At 40.5% G+C, this 16,709-nt stretch overlaps 1 protein-coding gene across 1 annotated transcript in view; it reads left to right on the top strand.

The window, feature by feature from the left end:
- Positions 1–15,443, top strand: part of LOC118396747 (peptidyl-prolyl cis-trans isomerase FKBP8-like) — a 49,209-nt gene extending 33,766 nt beyond the window's left edge. The window contains exons 4-8 of the mRNA XM_035791145.2: positions 2,833–3,050; positions 11,223–11,401; positions 11,623–11,700; positions 14,641–14,775; positions 14,883–15,443. Coding sequence (XP_035647038.1) covers positions 2,833–3,050; positions 11,223–11,401; positions 11,623–11,700; positions 14,641–14,775; positions 14,883–14,969 — 697 coding nt within the window. The 3' untranslated portion in view covers positions 14,970–15,443. The remainder of the gene's footprint in view (positions 1–2,832; positions 3,051–11,222; positions 11,402–11,622; positions 11,701–14,640; positions 14,776–14,882) is intronic.
- Positions 15,444–16,709: the final 1,266 nt, after the last annotated feature.

The raw sequence follows: 16,709 nt of genomic DNA, 5'->3' as shown, positions 1-16,709 counted from the left end.
TTAGTAAACCCATTACAATCAAGCAGTAAGGTTACAGTGTGCAGTCAGTAAGCAGTTACACTGGTGGGCCCCGGTGGCAATAAATTAGTCAAACGAAAAAGCTTACCTTGACTTGGAAGAGTTCCAGTGTTGTGTTGGAAAATCATAGCCAGCTAGCTAGCATAGCATCCCTCTGTTTGAGCAGGGTGTTTCAGTAGGCTAAATTAGCTCGCTGCATTTGCTAGCTAGCTAAGTGAAAAAAATGGCTCTCTATTTCTCTCTTGCTTCTTCATTTTGAAAGAAAGAAATTTGATCAAAATTGTTCTGTCTTTTTCTCTCTTATGGTCAGCTACTCACCACATTTTATGCACTGCAGTGCCAGCTAGCTGTAGTTTATGCGTTCAGTACTAGATTCAATCTCTGATCCTTTTATTGGGTGGCAACATGTCAGTTCATGCTGCAAAAGCTCTGATAGGTTGGATGACATCCTCCGGAAGTTGTCATAATTACTGTGTAAGTTTATGGAAGGGGTTGAGAAACATGAGCCAATGTACCCAGAGGAGGATGGAAACTAGCTGTCTTCCGGCTACACCATGGTGCTACCCTACAGAGTGCTGTTGATGCTATAGTAGACCTTCTTTGCAAAATAGTGTGTTTTAATCAATTATTTGGTCACGTGATTATATTTAGTATAGTTTTATCTATTAATGTTTTACCATTTTTATTTTTATGAAATTCAATGAGGAGGATGGTCCTCCACTTCCTCCTCTGAGGAGCCTCCACCATCTACGAGCTAGTCACATTGAAAAGGGTCAGCATCACTAATGGTGGAGTCTGAAAACCGGTTTACCGGTTTTCGCCTGGTGAAGGAGAAGAGGACCAAGGTGCAGCGTGTTAAGTGTTCATCTTAATAAACAAAATAAACTGAACACTGTAATGACAAAAATAATAAAGAGCGAGAACGAAAACAAAACAGTTCTGTAAGGAATACGCACAAACAGAAAACAATCACCCACAACCAAAATGGGGAAAACAGGCTGCCTAAGATTCTCAATCAGAGACAACAATCAACAGCTGCCTCTGATTGAGAACCATACCAGGCCAAACACAGAAATACAACATAGACAAAAGAACATAGACTACCCACCCCAACTCACGCCCTGACCAAACTAACACAAATATATAATAAAGGAACTAAGGTCAGAACGTGACAGCTAGTTCTTTTTTTGTCTACTCATCCAAAGCCCCTACTTCCTCCAGTCCCAAGCAAAGGGATCTATCTCATGTTTCCAAGGCCATACTGTAGTTCATCTGCTACATGCTCCTGCATCACATAACACAGGATGTTGTCCCTTGGGTGGAGAGGTGAAAAGGTAACCCGATTCCACCTCCTGATACAGCCACACAGTGACTGGAGCTATACTAATTCTGTTAGACAGACATACATTGTGTAATTGACACAACCTGTTTGAATAATTCATGATCTGACACACCACAGTGCTATCCCCTTGCAACAATGACAACTGGACTTATCAGTATCAGGCTTAGTTTCAGACCAATACTTTTTAGAACTGCATTTTCGAATATGATTGTTTTTTTAAAGTGAAGTGAGTTTTATTAATTTATTTTGGCATACAGTATGACCTTGATATACTTAGGAAGCTAATGAATCAGAATGGCACCTGATAATTATGTATTTAGATTGAATGCTGGACAATAATGAGAGGGGGTTTACCACTTGTCCTATAATTAAGCAAGGGCTGTGCACTGTACCTTCTAGATGTTCACATATGGTATGGAAATTGTGGAGCTTTCCACCAAAATAAGTTCCACTAAGTTCAACCTACTGCTCCCTCTGCTAAACATCACCAAATTAAGAGAGCCCATGTCATGCATGTGTGGACACATCGGAATCAGAGCCGTTACCCAGTTAATGATTATACTCTATTGTGTGCTATGGGGTCAAAGGGACCATATGATCAGCTGGAGAACCAAATGAACGTTCCCTCTGAGTGAATCTTGAGTAAGCTGAAGCAATCAGTAACTCACAGGTGTAACTCACAGGTGGACCAGATTACATTTCTTGCCTGTTTTGAGGGATTGGAATACCCTCACAAGTTCACAAACCCAAGTACTCATGTTGACTTACATATTAGACTTTAATTCACTGTAGCAACACTGCCCTGGGAGAGAACAGCTGTCTAAACGAGTGTGAATGGACAGGAATATGAAAAAGAAGAGAGGCCCGCACACTGAATATGCTCCCAAATTGACCACCTTTACTGGACAACACTTCGATCCAATATGACCTGACGAAGATCCATGAAGGATCAAAACGTTGTCCATTAAAGGTGACAAACTGGAGCATATTCAGTGTGCACACCTCTCTCTTCTTTTTCAAGTATCCTTTATTAGCCAAACACCTTAGTTGTTTAAGGATGTGCGCATGACCATTAACTTTTCAACAAGACAGGAATATATCACATTTTAACAGTACCAGTTCCCTATTGACCAGATAGCAGAAATTGGGTGTCTACTAATATATATTGCAGGTGAAGTCACCGGTCAATATGCAGTCCAATCAATTAAGATGTAACCAAAACAACGTAAAACTTAGTTGTGATATTAGCAAATGAAGGCATGTGGAGAATGACTTCAGAACAAATGTTTTTGTGATGTTTGCACGTCAACATACGAGCTATTACATGCACTGACCCAGCATATTTACACACAAGGATGTGTGACAATCAAAGATATTTAGACAATGCCCATTGTCTGAGGCTCTCCACATTGCTCCAGTCTGAGTGTGATTGAAGGTTTGTTTATGTGTGTGTGTATTTGTTTTTTTGTCAGGGAGCCTGATATTCCAGCCTGGGCCCCCTTACTCTACCAGCTACAACTCCTGAACATCAGACAGAAGCCCGACCCCCTGATTCTCCCCATGTCTGACCGTATACGCATCGGCAACCACAAACGAGAGCGGGGGAACTTCCATTTCCAGAGGGAGGAGTACAGCATGGCTACCAGGGCCTACTGGATGGCTCTGGATGTCCTTACTACACACACTAAAGGTAATCCCTACCTTCATCACGTGCATCCTGCTACATCCACATGTACACGCGCACAGCAGTAAACAGATGTTTTATAACTAGCACACTTCAGAAAAATACAGCTTCCACATTTCCAGCACCCAATTGCATGATAGTCTCCTCATGGCTTACTGCTAGTCCATCTCAGCACTAATCATACTATCGTAATGCAGAGGCACATCCACCAGAGGTGACTGTCAGGAGAAATGTTATTGTTAATTCTTATGGTAATCAAACCTAATAAACTTTCATGTTAATTCAAGGTCCTTAATAATTTTAATTGCTGGAAAGGCAGGGTGGACCCAAGAGAGACATTTGACAGAAATGAGTCAGTGAGGAGAAGAGCATGGGCTGCCTCTAAATGTATCAATGATGATGGGCCAATGGTTACATTTTCCTCAGCACTTAATAAGCAATGAATATATTAGATGCAACAAGACTGTGAATTTGCCGGATGAGATAACGCTAAAGAATATTCAGAAATTCAAAAGATGGCATATAACTCCATCATTGAATATCTGCATTAGAATTATCACTGCATATCCCAACAGATATATACACGTTTCTCTTGGGATTACCACAGATAGTCATTGCACTACGATGTATTGGCATAAGGCATTGTGTTTTTGTAAAGCAAAGGATCACATGCTGGGATGGTTTCTGTCAGATAAATAAATAAAACATAAATAAAACTTGCATCAAAACACTCTGTTTTAGGTCTCTAGTCACCATTCACACGTGAATACACAATGGCATAACCACACTCCTGGAATCTAAGCGAGATGAATCAACCTTGTCTGTCTCTAGAATATCCTGTAAATCCTTGAATAGCTGCTCCATCCCCCTAATCTAGATCCTAACATAGCTCTGCTAACAACAATCCCTCAAATATCTTAAACTAATGGTAGGCCGTCATTGTACAGAATAATTAGTTCTTTATTGACTTGCCTAGTTAAATAATTGTTAAATAAAAAGTAAAAAATAATAATCAAATGTCAAAGGCATAAAAAATGAGCATATGGATTTGAAAACAGGTGGTATAGCCTATGCTCCAAAATGCGATATGGTTTGACAAGAAAACAGACATTTTTCCAAGGCAGAGATAAGTGGCCAACACCAAGCCAGATTTTTTTATTATATTAGCCCACACAGCTACAAGAATGCACTTTCATGCTAGGTTTAGAGAACCCAAATCAGTTATAGAACAATCTTAAAAATATCTACTTTGGTTTAGATACAAGCATCATGAAACACAAATCTCTTAAATCTCATAACACAACAAATGAATTTGACTTGGTCAAAATGTTATTTGCTTACCACTTTTTCAATAAGGTTTCTCAGACTCCAAGAAAGGATAACCTCTTCCTAAATATTAGGTCCAATTATTATTATTTTTGTATTATTAATTAATTGTCTGTATAATTTCCTAGAAACAATGGGTTGTTCAACTTACCCCACTCTCCCATAAACTAAAAGAGCATTGTCATCATTTCCACAGTATTATTCCAAACTCACAGTGTCGGCATATACACCGAGTACACAAAACACTAACCCCTGTGTGGTGTTCGGGTCTGTGGGACCCATTTTCAAATGTTTACTGAAAGAAAAATTATACAATGAATAATTTATTAAACCTGAGAGTCATTGGCCTCAATGAAAACACATTTGTGCACCACCCTACATTTGTACACCACCCTACAGATTTATATTACATATGTGCTGTTCGAGTCCACTGAGCCTGAGGGTAATACAAGTGTGGAAAATTGTGTGTGTAGGTGAAAACAAGTACAAATTAAACAACAAGGTTTGCTATGTACCTTCGGTCTTCCTCCTCCCTGGGCCTACTGATTCAACATAGCACCAATAACCGGTCTGTCTCCCTGCCTGTCTCCCGCTTTTCTTGCACTCTTTATCCTTTGTAGTGTGTGAAACTACACAATGTATTGCGGGAAGGTGCACAATGTTATTACAATACATCATTTTGACACGTTGTAAAAAAAAAAGAAATGCTGTATTTTCCTACACTCTACCCCAGCCAGGTGCACATTGGGGGAGGGACACAACAAATAAATAGCTTTGCATGTGTGGCTCCTTACCACAATCAGTAAGGCAGAAATAATCACTGCTCAGAGGGCCTTAGAAATAATTTTTGCAGAGAGGGAAGCTATTGTGGAAGGAATGTCTTCCACTTTGGAAGATGAAGAATTTTCCGAATATGTGGATCATGTCTCTGTCAATTCGGAGTCTGACAGTGAGTTGGAAGAAGAGGATGATATTGAACATCAGCCAGCCTCAGGACCAGCCCGTCAGCAACTAGCTCAACAGCAGCCTGCAGGAGGAGAAAATATGAATGTCAAAAAATTGTGGGCCTCCCGGGTGGCACAGTGGTTAAGGGCGCTGTACTGCAGCGCCAGCTGTGCCACCAGAGACTCTGGGTTCGCACCCAGGCTCTGTCGTAACGGCCGCGACCGGGAAGTCCGTGGGGCGACGCACAATTGGCCTAGCGTCGTCCGGGTTAGGGAGGGCTTGGCCGAAGGGATGTCCTTGTCTCATCGCGCACCAGCGACTCCTGTGGCGTGCAGGGCGCAGTGCGCGCTAACCAAGGTTGCCAGGTGCACGGTGTTTCATCCAACACATTGGTGCGGCTGGCTTCCGGGTTGGATGCGCGCTGTGTTAGGAAGCAGTGCGGCTTGGTTGGGTTGTGTATTGGAGGACACATGACTTTCAACCTTCATCTCCCAAGAGCGTACAGGAGTTGTAGCGATGAGACAAGATAGTAGCTACTAAAAAACAATTGGATACCACATAATTGGGGTAAAAACATGTTTTTTAAATTACAAAAAATGGTGAAATTGAAAGGTGGCTGGCTGAGGTTGAATGGTGAAATTGCCCAAGGAATGAGCCACCCCGCATGGCTGCCAATATGACAAGGATGCAACCAGGGCTGACACGGATGGCGGTTACAGATGTGCAGGACATAAAGTCTTCTTCTGAACTGTTCAACCCAGACACCTTCCAGAAAATCATTCTGGACTGGACTAATTTGGAGGGAAGGCATGTTTTTGGAGAGAGATGGAAGGAGATGGACCAAACTCATTTACATCCATACTTTGGGGTTCTTATCCTTGCTGGTGTTTTCAGATCCAATGGAGAATCCACAGAATCTCTGTGGGATGCAGGAACTTGCAGATAACTTTTCCGTGCAACAAAACTTCCACATAATTTCCAGGATTCTCCACAGAGAGACAAGCTAGCTGCAATCAGGTCAGTGTGGGACAAGTTTTACAACCCTGGCCCAACATTATTATTGATGAGCAGCTTATGTCATTTAGAGGCCGCTGCCCCTTCAGGCAGTACATACTATCTAAAATATGGAATCAAGATCTGGGCTGCCTGTGATGCTGCTTTATCATATGTGTGGAACTTGCAAGCGTATACAGGGAAGCCAGATGGAGGAGCCCCTGAAAATAACCAAGGGATGCAGGTTGTCCTGGATGTGACACAGGGACTCTGTGTCCACAACATCACATGCAATAACTTTTTTACTTTGCACAAACTGGGACAGGAGCTCCTCAAGAGGAAGCTGAGTATGGTAAGAACAGTACTAAAAAACAAGCTATAGCTCCCAACTCAGCTGTTGAATACACAGAACAGGTATATGAATTCCTCAGAGTTTGTGTTCACTGCCTACACACATACCTAGTGTCCTATGTGCCAAAGAAAGGAGAAAATGTGGTACTCATGAGTATGCTGCATAGGGATGGGAGAATCTGTGGCCAGGACCATAAAAAAACAGAAATCATGATGGATCACAATGCCACAAAAGGAGGTGTGGACAATTTAGACAAGCTGGTAACTGGCTACATATGTCAAATAAGAACCCTATGCTGGCCACTTGTGATATTCTCCAACATCTTGGACATATTAGAGTACAACACATTTGTCATCTGGATGGCGCTGAACCCAGATTGGAAGAGAGGGAATCTCCAGAGGAGATGGCTCTTTCTCGAGGAGCTTGGCAAGGCATTGGTAAGACCTCAAATCCAGAGGAGGCAACATATCCCAAGGATCCCAGCTTCTGCAGCCATCGTGAGGAGGATTCAGGAGGATGCTAGTGCCCCATCCGCCCGACCCACAGAACCAACAACTCCAATACCGGATGTGTGAGTGATGTTCTTCCCTGTGTGTGTCCGACTCTCCTACCTTGGCCTGCTATAACTATATATGTGAGTGAGTGAGTGAGATGTTAGTACAATTCCTGAACTAAGTGTTTTCATCATTCTAGATTGCAGCTGGTAGCAACAAGAAGAAGCGTGTGATGTGTGTGGACCCAAGAAGGACAGGAAGACACAGTACACATGCATCAAGTGCAAGAAATACATTTGGAACACACACACACAGTAAACCTCTGTCCCTCATGTGGTGTGTGTAGACCGGCCTTAAAATGTTAATGTTGAATCATTTCCATAAAATACTGTCTTTAAATTTGTCCTTGCAATTTGTTCACTTCAAAGCAATAAACATCAATAGTGATGAAAACCTTGTTTCATTTATATTTGTTCAAGATAAACATGATTTACTCCACCCATGTCTTGATTATAATTTAATTTTGTTTTCAAAAATCACATTTTATGAAAACAAACAAATAGCGCTTTTATTGATAAATGTGATCTAGCAGAGGTAAATGGCAAATATTAACCATGTATGCTGTCTATATTAACCATGTATGCTGTCTATATTAACCATGTATGCTGTCTATATTAACCATGTATGCTGTCTATATTAACCATGTATGCTGTCTATATTAACCATGTATGCTGTCTATATTAACCATGTATGCTGTCTATATTAACCATGTATGCTGTCTATATTAACCATGTATGCTGTCTATATTAACCATGTATGCTGTCTATATTAACCATGTATGCTGTCTATATTGCTTGTAATTGATATGTCAACATCTACGTTTGAAGTATTTTTACATTAATTGTTATGGCTGTATTGTTTTAAAAACCCTTATGATTTTGTGGGTCCACCAGACCCGCGAACATTGGGTGAATAACAAAAACATGAACACCACAAAAGGTTTAAGAACATGACATAGACTGACCAGGTGAATCCAGGTGAAAGCTATGATCCCTTATTGATGTCACTTGTTAAATCCACTTCAAATCAATGTAGATGAAGGGGAGGAGACAGGTTAAATAAGGATTTTTAAACATTGAGACAATTGAGATCGTGTATATGTGTGTCATTCGGAGGGTGATTGGGCAAGACAAAAGATTGAAATGCCTTTGAACGGGGTATGGTAGTAGGTGTCAAGTGCACCGGTTTGTGTCAAGAACTGCAACGCTGCTGGGTTTTTCACACTCAACAGTTTCCTGTGTCTATCAAGAATGGTATACCACCCAAACGACATCCAGCCAACTTGACACAACTGTGGAAGGTATTAGAGTCAACATGGGCCAGCAATTTGCATACCGCCCCAACAGATCCACAGTTGACGCAATCTCTATTGCACTCAAACACTGCCCTTTCCCACCTGGACAAAAGGAACACCTACGTGAGAATGTTGTTCATTGACTACAGCTCAGCATTCAACACTATAGAGACTTTAAAGCTCAGCACTAAGCTAAGCACCCTGGGACTAAACACCTCCCTCTGCAACTGGATCCTGGACTTCCTGACGGGCCGCCCCAGGTGAAAAGGGTAGACAACAACACATCTACCCGCTTCATGTTCCTTGGTGTCCACATCACCAACAAACTATAATGGTGCAAAAACACCAAGACAGTTGTGAAGAGGGCACAACAACACCTATTCTCCCCCAGAAGACTGAAAAGATTTAGCATGGGTCCTCAGATCCTCAAAATATTCTACATTTTTTACACTGCTGCTACTCGCTGTTTATTATCTATGCATAGTCACTTTACCCCTACCTACATGGACATATTACCTCAATTACCCCCTGTATATACAGTTGAAGTTGGAAGTTTACATATACCTTAGCCAAATACATTTAAAAACTCCTGAAATGTAATACTAGTAAAAATTCCCTGTCTTAGGACGTTTAGGATCACCACTTTATTTTAAGAATGTGAAATGTCAGAATAATAGTAGAGAGAATGATTTATTTCAGCTTTTATTTCTTTCATCACATTCCCAGTGGGTCAGAAGTTTACATACTCTCAATTAGTATTTGGTAGCATTGCCTTTAAATTGTTTTACTTGGGTCAAACGTTTAGTGTAGCCTTCCACAAGCTTCCCACAAGAAGTTGGGTGAATGTTTGCCCATTCCTCATGACAGAGCTGGTGTAACTGAGTCAGGTTTGTAGGCCTTCTTGCTTGCACACGCGTTTTCAGTTCTGCCCACAAATTTTCTATAGAATTGAGGTCCGGTCTTGTGATGGCCACTCCAATACCTTGACTTTGTTGTCCTTAAGCCATCTTGGCACAACTTTGGAAGTATGCTTGGGGTCATTGTCCATTTGGAAGACCCATTTGCGACCAAGCTTTAACTTCCTGACTGATGTCTTGAGATGTTGCTTCAATATATCCACATAATTTTCTTTCCTCATGATGCCATCTATTTTGTGAAGTGCACCAGTCCCTCCTGCAGCAAAGCACCCCCAAATTGCATGATTCTGCCACCCCCGTGCTTCACGGTTGGGATGGTGTTCTTTGGTTTGCAAGCGTCCCCTTTTCCCTCCAAACATAACAATGGTCATTATGGCCAAACAGTTCTATTTTTGTTTCATCAGACCAGAGGACATTTCTCCAAAAAGTACAATCTTTGTCCCCATGTGCAGTTGCAAACCGTAGTGTGGCATTTTTATGGCGGTTTTTGAGCAGTGGTTTCTTCCTTGCAGAGCAGACTTTCAGGTTGTGTCGACATAAGACTCGTTTTACTATGAAGATACTTTTGTACCTGTTTCCTCCAGCCTCTTCACAGGATCGTTTGCTGTTGTTCTGGGATTGATTTGCACTTCGCACCAAAGTACGTTCATCTCTAGGAGACAGAACGTGTCTCCTTCCTGAGCGGTATGACGGCTGTGTGGTCCCATAGTGTTTATACTTGCGTACTATTGTTTGTACAGATGAACGCGGTACCTTCGGGCATTTGGAAATTGCTCCCAAGGATGAACCAGACTTTCAGATTTCTTTTGATTTTCTCATGATGTCAAGCAAAGAGGCACTGAGTTTGAAGGTAGTCCTTGAAATAATCCACAGGTACACCTCCAATTGACTCCAATTAAGTAAATTAGCCTATCAGAAGGTGACATTTTCCAAGCTGTTTAAAGGCACAGTCAACTTAGTGTGTTAACTTCTGACCCACTGGAATTGTGATACAGTGAATTATTTTTTAAATAATCTGTCTGTAAACAATTGTTGGAAAAATAACTTGTGTCATGCACAAAGTAAATGTCCTAACCAACTTGCCAAACTATAGTTTGTTAACAAGAAATATGTGGAGTGGTTGAAAAATGAGTTTAAATGACTCCAACCTAAGTGGATGTAAACTTCTGACTAAAACTGTAGCCTTGTTATTGTTATTTTATTGTAGCTGTTTCATTTTTTACTTTAGTTTATCTGGTAAATATTTTTTCTCCACTCTTATTTTTCTTAAAACTGCATTGTTGGTTAAGGGCTTGTAAGTATGCATTTCACGTAAGGTGACACCTGTTGTATTCATTGCATGTGATAAATGAAATGAGATTTGATTTGATCCCTGTGGTATGCTTTCTCAAGCATTTCACTACACCCACAATAATATATGCTAAATATGTGTATGTGACCAATAACATATTATTTGATACCTTGTAGAGTTCATGCCCGACGAATTGAGGCTGTTCTGAGGGCAAAAGGGGGGCTTGCAACTCAATACTAAGGTGTTTCTAATGTTTGGTATACTCAGTGTATATAAAATACAGGACCATCACGTTTTTGACTGCACTAGGCCTTTAACAGTGGATTTTTATAACAGTGGCAAGCAAACATACAGATGTCCTTAGTACATCAAATACCCAGTCTCTCCTCCGTTCAGTTCCTTTGTAAGTATATAATTCTCCCTGAAACCTAGAAAGACTGGGGCTCCCAATACATATACATAACAATAGCCCAGGTGTGAGAGGCTGTGTGGCCTGTTTCCCCTAGATGGTGGAAGTGCTGTGCTGGAGGAGGGGGAGGAGGTGCAGGACTACCGGGTGAAGTGTCTCAACAACCTGGCAGCAGCTCAGCTGAAACTGGAGCAGTACGACGATGCACTACACACCAGTCGGGATGTTTTGTCCCTGGACCCACAAAATGTCAAAGCCCTCTTCAGAACGGGAAAGGTGAGGGACACACTAACATCACATTACCTCACCTTCAATCCACTGTCATTAGTCTACAGTGCCTGGGTGCATGAATAATTCTGTTACATAACCCTATTCAGATATTTTAGATGAGTGCAAAGATTTACTGCAAATCAACATGTACAACTGAAACATGTACAGTATACTACTGAAGGATGATGTTGATTTAGCTGTTCAGAGATATTGCAATCTGTTTGCAGCTTCTGTCAGACAAGAGCGAATACGGGGAGGCCATGGAGATACTGAAGAAGGCTCTGAAACTGGAGCCGTCCACCAAGGTGAGATAGTCTTTCTATCTCTAGGTTCTCACCACCTCCACCTCACCCTAGCCTGCTAGTGAAATCCAACCCCCCCACAAACAGATCAAGGATCCATGTCCACTACAGGTCCCTGAAATTATTTCCCAATCAAAAAGACAGCTGACACTAGGCAAGAGATGTGATGGAAATAAAATGATACAGTACAATACTCAACAAGTTCTTAAATCATGTCTGGAATAGTGTGTGACTCACAGTTCACCCTTAGTTAACAGCGTTATTGGGCTATAGTATGTACTATAGCCCAATACTGCCAAAGTCAAAGTAATGCCAAAAAAGAAGCTGTTGGGCATCGGTTTGTGTTGTATTTTACAGCACTTAAAGTAGTGAACTTGAATTGGAAACTACATTCCCAGTTGTCACTATACTTTGTCACACAGCATGTTGACTTGACAAAAGCTAAGAATCTGAGAATATGAAGACCCAGTCATGGAAAATTCCACCAAAATGTATAATGGGTGTGTGCTTCAAAAACAATTATGGTGGATTTAGCCTCTGTATTGGTTTAGACTAGAACATGTGGAATTAAATGTTTTTCCATTACCAGAAAAAACTGCAGACTGAAAACTCACCTCAGATTTTGCTCATGGGCACAATATCGTTTAGCAAAGAAAAGTCAACCAAAGGTACTAGAGCCCAGACACTTTGCAAGGATCATTGTGTTGTGTTAGTTCTATAGCCACAGTGAAGACCTGTTCTGTCTTGCTCCTATTGCTGTCTGCAAAATTCTCTACTCAGCCACAAAGATTAGAGCTGTCTGGAAACACTGATGTCACACTAATAAAGCAAATCAACATTTTCATTAATGTAACACCTTTAAGTCTTCCATTAGGATTAAAGTTGCAATGAGGGCCTACAGTTAGTTAATAATATCATTATGCCCCCCCAAAAATAATTATATAATTCTGAGTGTTGTGTGTTTGTTTTTTGTTTTTAAACCATGCTCTGAATGTGCTTTTCTGTGGCCATCGCCCTATTTGGCTTGACCTGAAGTGTGCACTGGTGGTGGTGAGACACTGTTGTCTAGACTAAACTAAAATATCTGCTGCCTTGGTAATTACACCCTTGCCTTGATGGTGGATAAAACAATCTTTACCCCCAGAGACCTCATTTAGCTGAGTCGGTAAGGAATTGAAAAGCAGAAACATTGGGAATCCAAATGACATATAAAAGCCTTTTTGCACTATCGACACTGCCTACTACCAGAAATATTCCATTATTATCAATCAATCATCTTGATAAGAAAGAACAACAATCTTTTGTTTGACCAGAGCTTTGTCATCAAATCTCATCATTAATTTAAGTCCTATAAATCAAATCTAACCAGTACTGTAATTTCAGTAACACTAGAATGAACAATGACGATTAGGCTACCGAGATCCTACCAAATAAAAAGAAATGTGAAACTAAGTACACTACAAAACACAAGACAACTTTGAGCCATTGCTATCGTTTCAGGAAATCCAACAAACATTTTCTGTACCACACAGACAATTCTTTGGCTATCTGCAAGTAAGACATTTTATTGAATCTAAGATGGTGTTCCCCCCCAGAACCCAATATGAACCCCAGTTGACAATCTCTTGTAGAAAGCTGAAAGACACAAATGTTGCAAGTAGCTCAAGTACCCTGACTAAGGTATGAGAAACGGAGCTGGGAAAAGGCTCAGAAATCCAAAACTGTACAAAGGCTATGCTCAAGGCAAGCAGACTGTTCACCTGCAACAAGGTGCAAGAGATGCAATATACGAATATGCAAAGGGTTCATAGGACTCCCATGAAATGTAATAAAAATGAATGCAGAATTCTCTGATACCTGCTGTATGTGTAGGCAGGAAAATGACACCCATGTCCACATGGGAAGATTTCTGGGAAAATGCAGAAATGGAGCTGGATGGCATGTTCAGATGTCCTATAAGAATGGACTCATGGCTATTTGTACTGGGTGTCGTCGGAAACAGGTCCTCACTTACCTTACCTTAGCACAGCTCAATCTCCTTAACTCTTTATGGCCCGCAAATGCATTCTCCTTAACTGGATAAAAGACATGCCACCCACAATAAATCAGTGTTACTGTGAGATCTTTAAAGTGCTGCCACAGGAGAAAATGTGTGCTATATTTAGGAACAAGGAAGGAGACCCTATATATTATGTGACCCTTTTAACTATCTCTTCACCCTAATCTCGCAGATACCCTGAGAAGTGTTCATATAAAAAAGGCTGTGAGTCTACGGGTCTTCTGTTGATACAACTGAACTCTTTGATATACTACAGCCACACACACCAGTCAAATTAATAAAGTCATGTAATGAAAGCTGACTCCAGGTTGAATGAAAAGAAAGATTGTTAAGGGTAATGGAAGATTGTAAGAGAGCAGAGAACTGAAAGTGAATGTTTAAATCTTGTTTTTTGTGTGTGTTACTGTTTTATGTTACCTTATATCTACATATATACAATTAGTGTGTGATGTTGACCTGAAACAAGGAAAATTAAATAATAAAAATATGTATTTAAAAAGACAACTTTGATGAGGGCTTAACAAGAAACTGCCATATATTTGTTGTATAATATTGGTTGACAATTACATTTTATGCTAGAAAGATAAACAAAATGCGAGTGTCAAGAATGTCAACATTAGGGGATCTAATTCAAGCTGATCAAGTCCAACTATGACTTGGACTGAGATTGTTGCATTTAATATGATCTATGCTACCATCTACTGGTCAACTCCTATACTACAACCTCATTCTCAATGACAATCCACCTAGCATAGTTCACTGCTAAAATACTCAATTGTATTGTATAAGATTGTCCTTTATGAGTACACACCTGAAACATGTGAATTTAGTTTCACATTGAGGGTAAAGGTAAGTGACTACAGTCTGTCTCTTTCCCTTCCCAGGCCATCCATGTTGAGCTGTCAAAGCTAGTGAAAAGGCAATCAGGAGGCAAAAACACCCAGAAGTGGCAAGCCAAACCTGCCCAGCTCCTTGGAGACAATATTGCCCCATTTCTGACTCCTAACAAGAAGCCACCTGTAAGCCACTGAGAACTTTCCCTGAGTGAAATGTTTCAGTTGAATTCAGTTCGCAAGTAGGAAAAAAACATGACTGTTTTTTGACATTGCGTCACTTGGTGTTTCAGGGAATTTCATGGAAGTTCCTGCTTGGTGCTCTGGTGGTGGCCTTGGGCAGTTTAGTGACGTCAGTGGTTCTGACTGCAAGAAACTGACGTCTTCTGCAAAGGAACTGTCCAGCTCATGAATAGTAAACTGACTTGTGTCTGCTGTGAATAATAAATAAAACACTGCACTGAACTATGGAATAAACCTGTATCAACGTTCACTGACATAATGTAGCAGCACCAACATTTGCACCACAGATTGTGTTTATTTGAGTGTAACAGAGTAAACTAATGGCGCTTCTTCCGAAGAATGTATGCAATGTCTTTTTTTTCTTCTTTCTTTTTTTAACAAAACAGCTTTGTGATAGAATCCATTTTAGTACAAAACTCAGACTGGAATAGTCACATGGTCAATGTCTTGAATGAATGAGGGGCTTCTGTAATAACAGGATATATGTGTCCCAATAAACTGTATCTATGTCAATGGAAAATCTAAAACATGAAAGTGTACTGTCTGTTGATACAGAAACAACATCAGTTAAGCTGCATACTTTAATAGCTATATTCCAGTCATTGCAAAGCAATCACTATCCTGCTATTCAGTGAAGGGGATGTGTGGTCCCAAATCTGGGATTAAGGGGTTAATGATGAACATTCAAAATTGGCCATGCTGTCAATGATGCATGACTTGTGCAGCGCTCAAAACAACTGTTAACTCGGAACTACGAAAACTTGACTTCAGTGAGTTCAAGTCAACTGGACAAATCGGGAATAAATGAGTCAACCTCGGAATTGTACATCTGGCCTCTTTCTAGAACTACAACCTGAAGATTAATGACGTCATCATGATTCAACCTTGTTTTTTTCCGAGTTCCCATGAATCCAAAGAATGCCAGATTTTGATGACAACATTTGCCCACGAAGGACTGCAGCACCACCTTCCTGTTCAAGTGAGCACAGCACAACAAGGTGAGTCCAAAATGTATTGTATGCAGCTGCATAAATTATGTAATATGCCAGGGAGATATGTATACTGTAGTTAAGAAAGTAATACTAAATGTATGTTGTGTAGTAAGATGTTAGTATCCCATGTGCCTCACCTGAAAGATTTGGTATATTTCTCTTAATTTCATCTACTATTCAGACTTGGTGGTGCAAATGTAACCTATAACCTGTTTTAGAGAAATGTAATCATCGAATATTGTAAGAGCTTCATTGTCTGCTTAAATGCCCCCTTTATTTAACGAACGGTTCTGACTTGGTGTACAGGTAAGAATGACCCATGTTCTGAATTCTGCCGCTGTACGTTTCAAAAGTGATGTCACAGGAAGGCCAAAAAGACCATAAAGGACAACAACCACCCGAGCCACTGCCTGTTCACCTCGCTATCATACAGGTGCATCAAAACTGGGACCGAGAGACTGAAAAACAGTTTCTATCGCAAGACCATCAGACTGTTATAGCCATCACTAGCACATTACAGGCTGCTGCCTATGTACATATACTTCAAATATCTGGCCACTTCAATAAATGGAACACTAGTGGCTTTAATAATGTTCATATATTTTCATTACTCATCTTATATGTACAGTGCCTTGCGAAAGTATTTGGCCCCCTTGAACTTTGCAACCTTTTGCCACATTTCAGGCTTCAAACATAAAGATATAAAACTGTATTTTTTTGTGAAGAATCAACAACAAGTGGAACACAATCATGAAGTGGAACGACATTTATTGGATATTTCAAACTTTAACAAATCAAAAACTGAAAAATTGGGCATACAAAGTTATACTGTTACAGGGGCAAGAAATGTGAATCGTTTTGCTCTCAAGAAAAGGGCGCCATTGA

Source organism: Oncorhynchus keta, chromosome 17, assembly GCF_023373465.1.
Source record: "Oncorhynchus keta strain PuntledgeMale-10-30-2019 chromosome 17, Oket_V2, whole genome shotgun sequence".
NCBI lineage: Eukaryota > Metazoa > Chordata > Actinopteri > Salmoniformes > Salmonidae > Oncorhynchus > Oncorhynchus keta.
The sequence above is the reverse complement of the archived record's forward strand: the minus strand, read 5'-3'. Positions and strand labels throughout refer to the sequence as shown.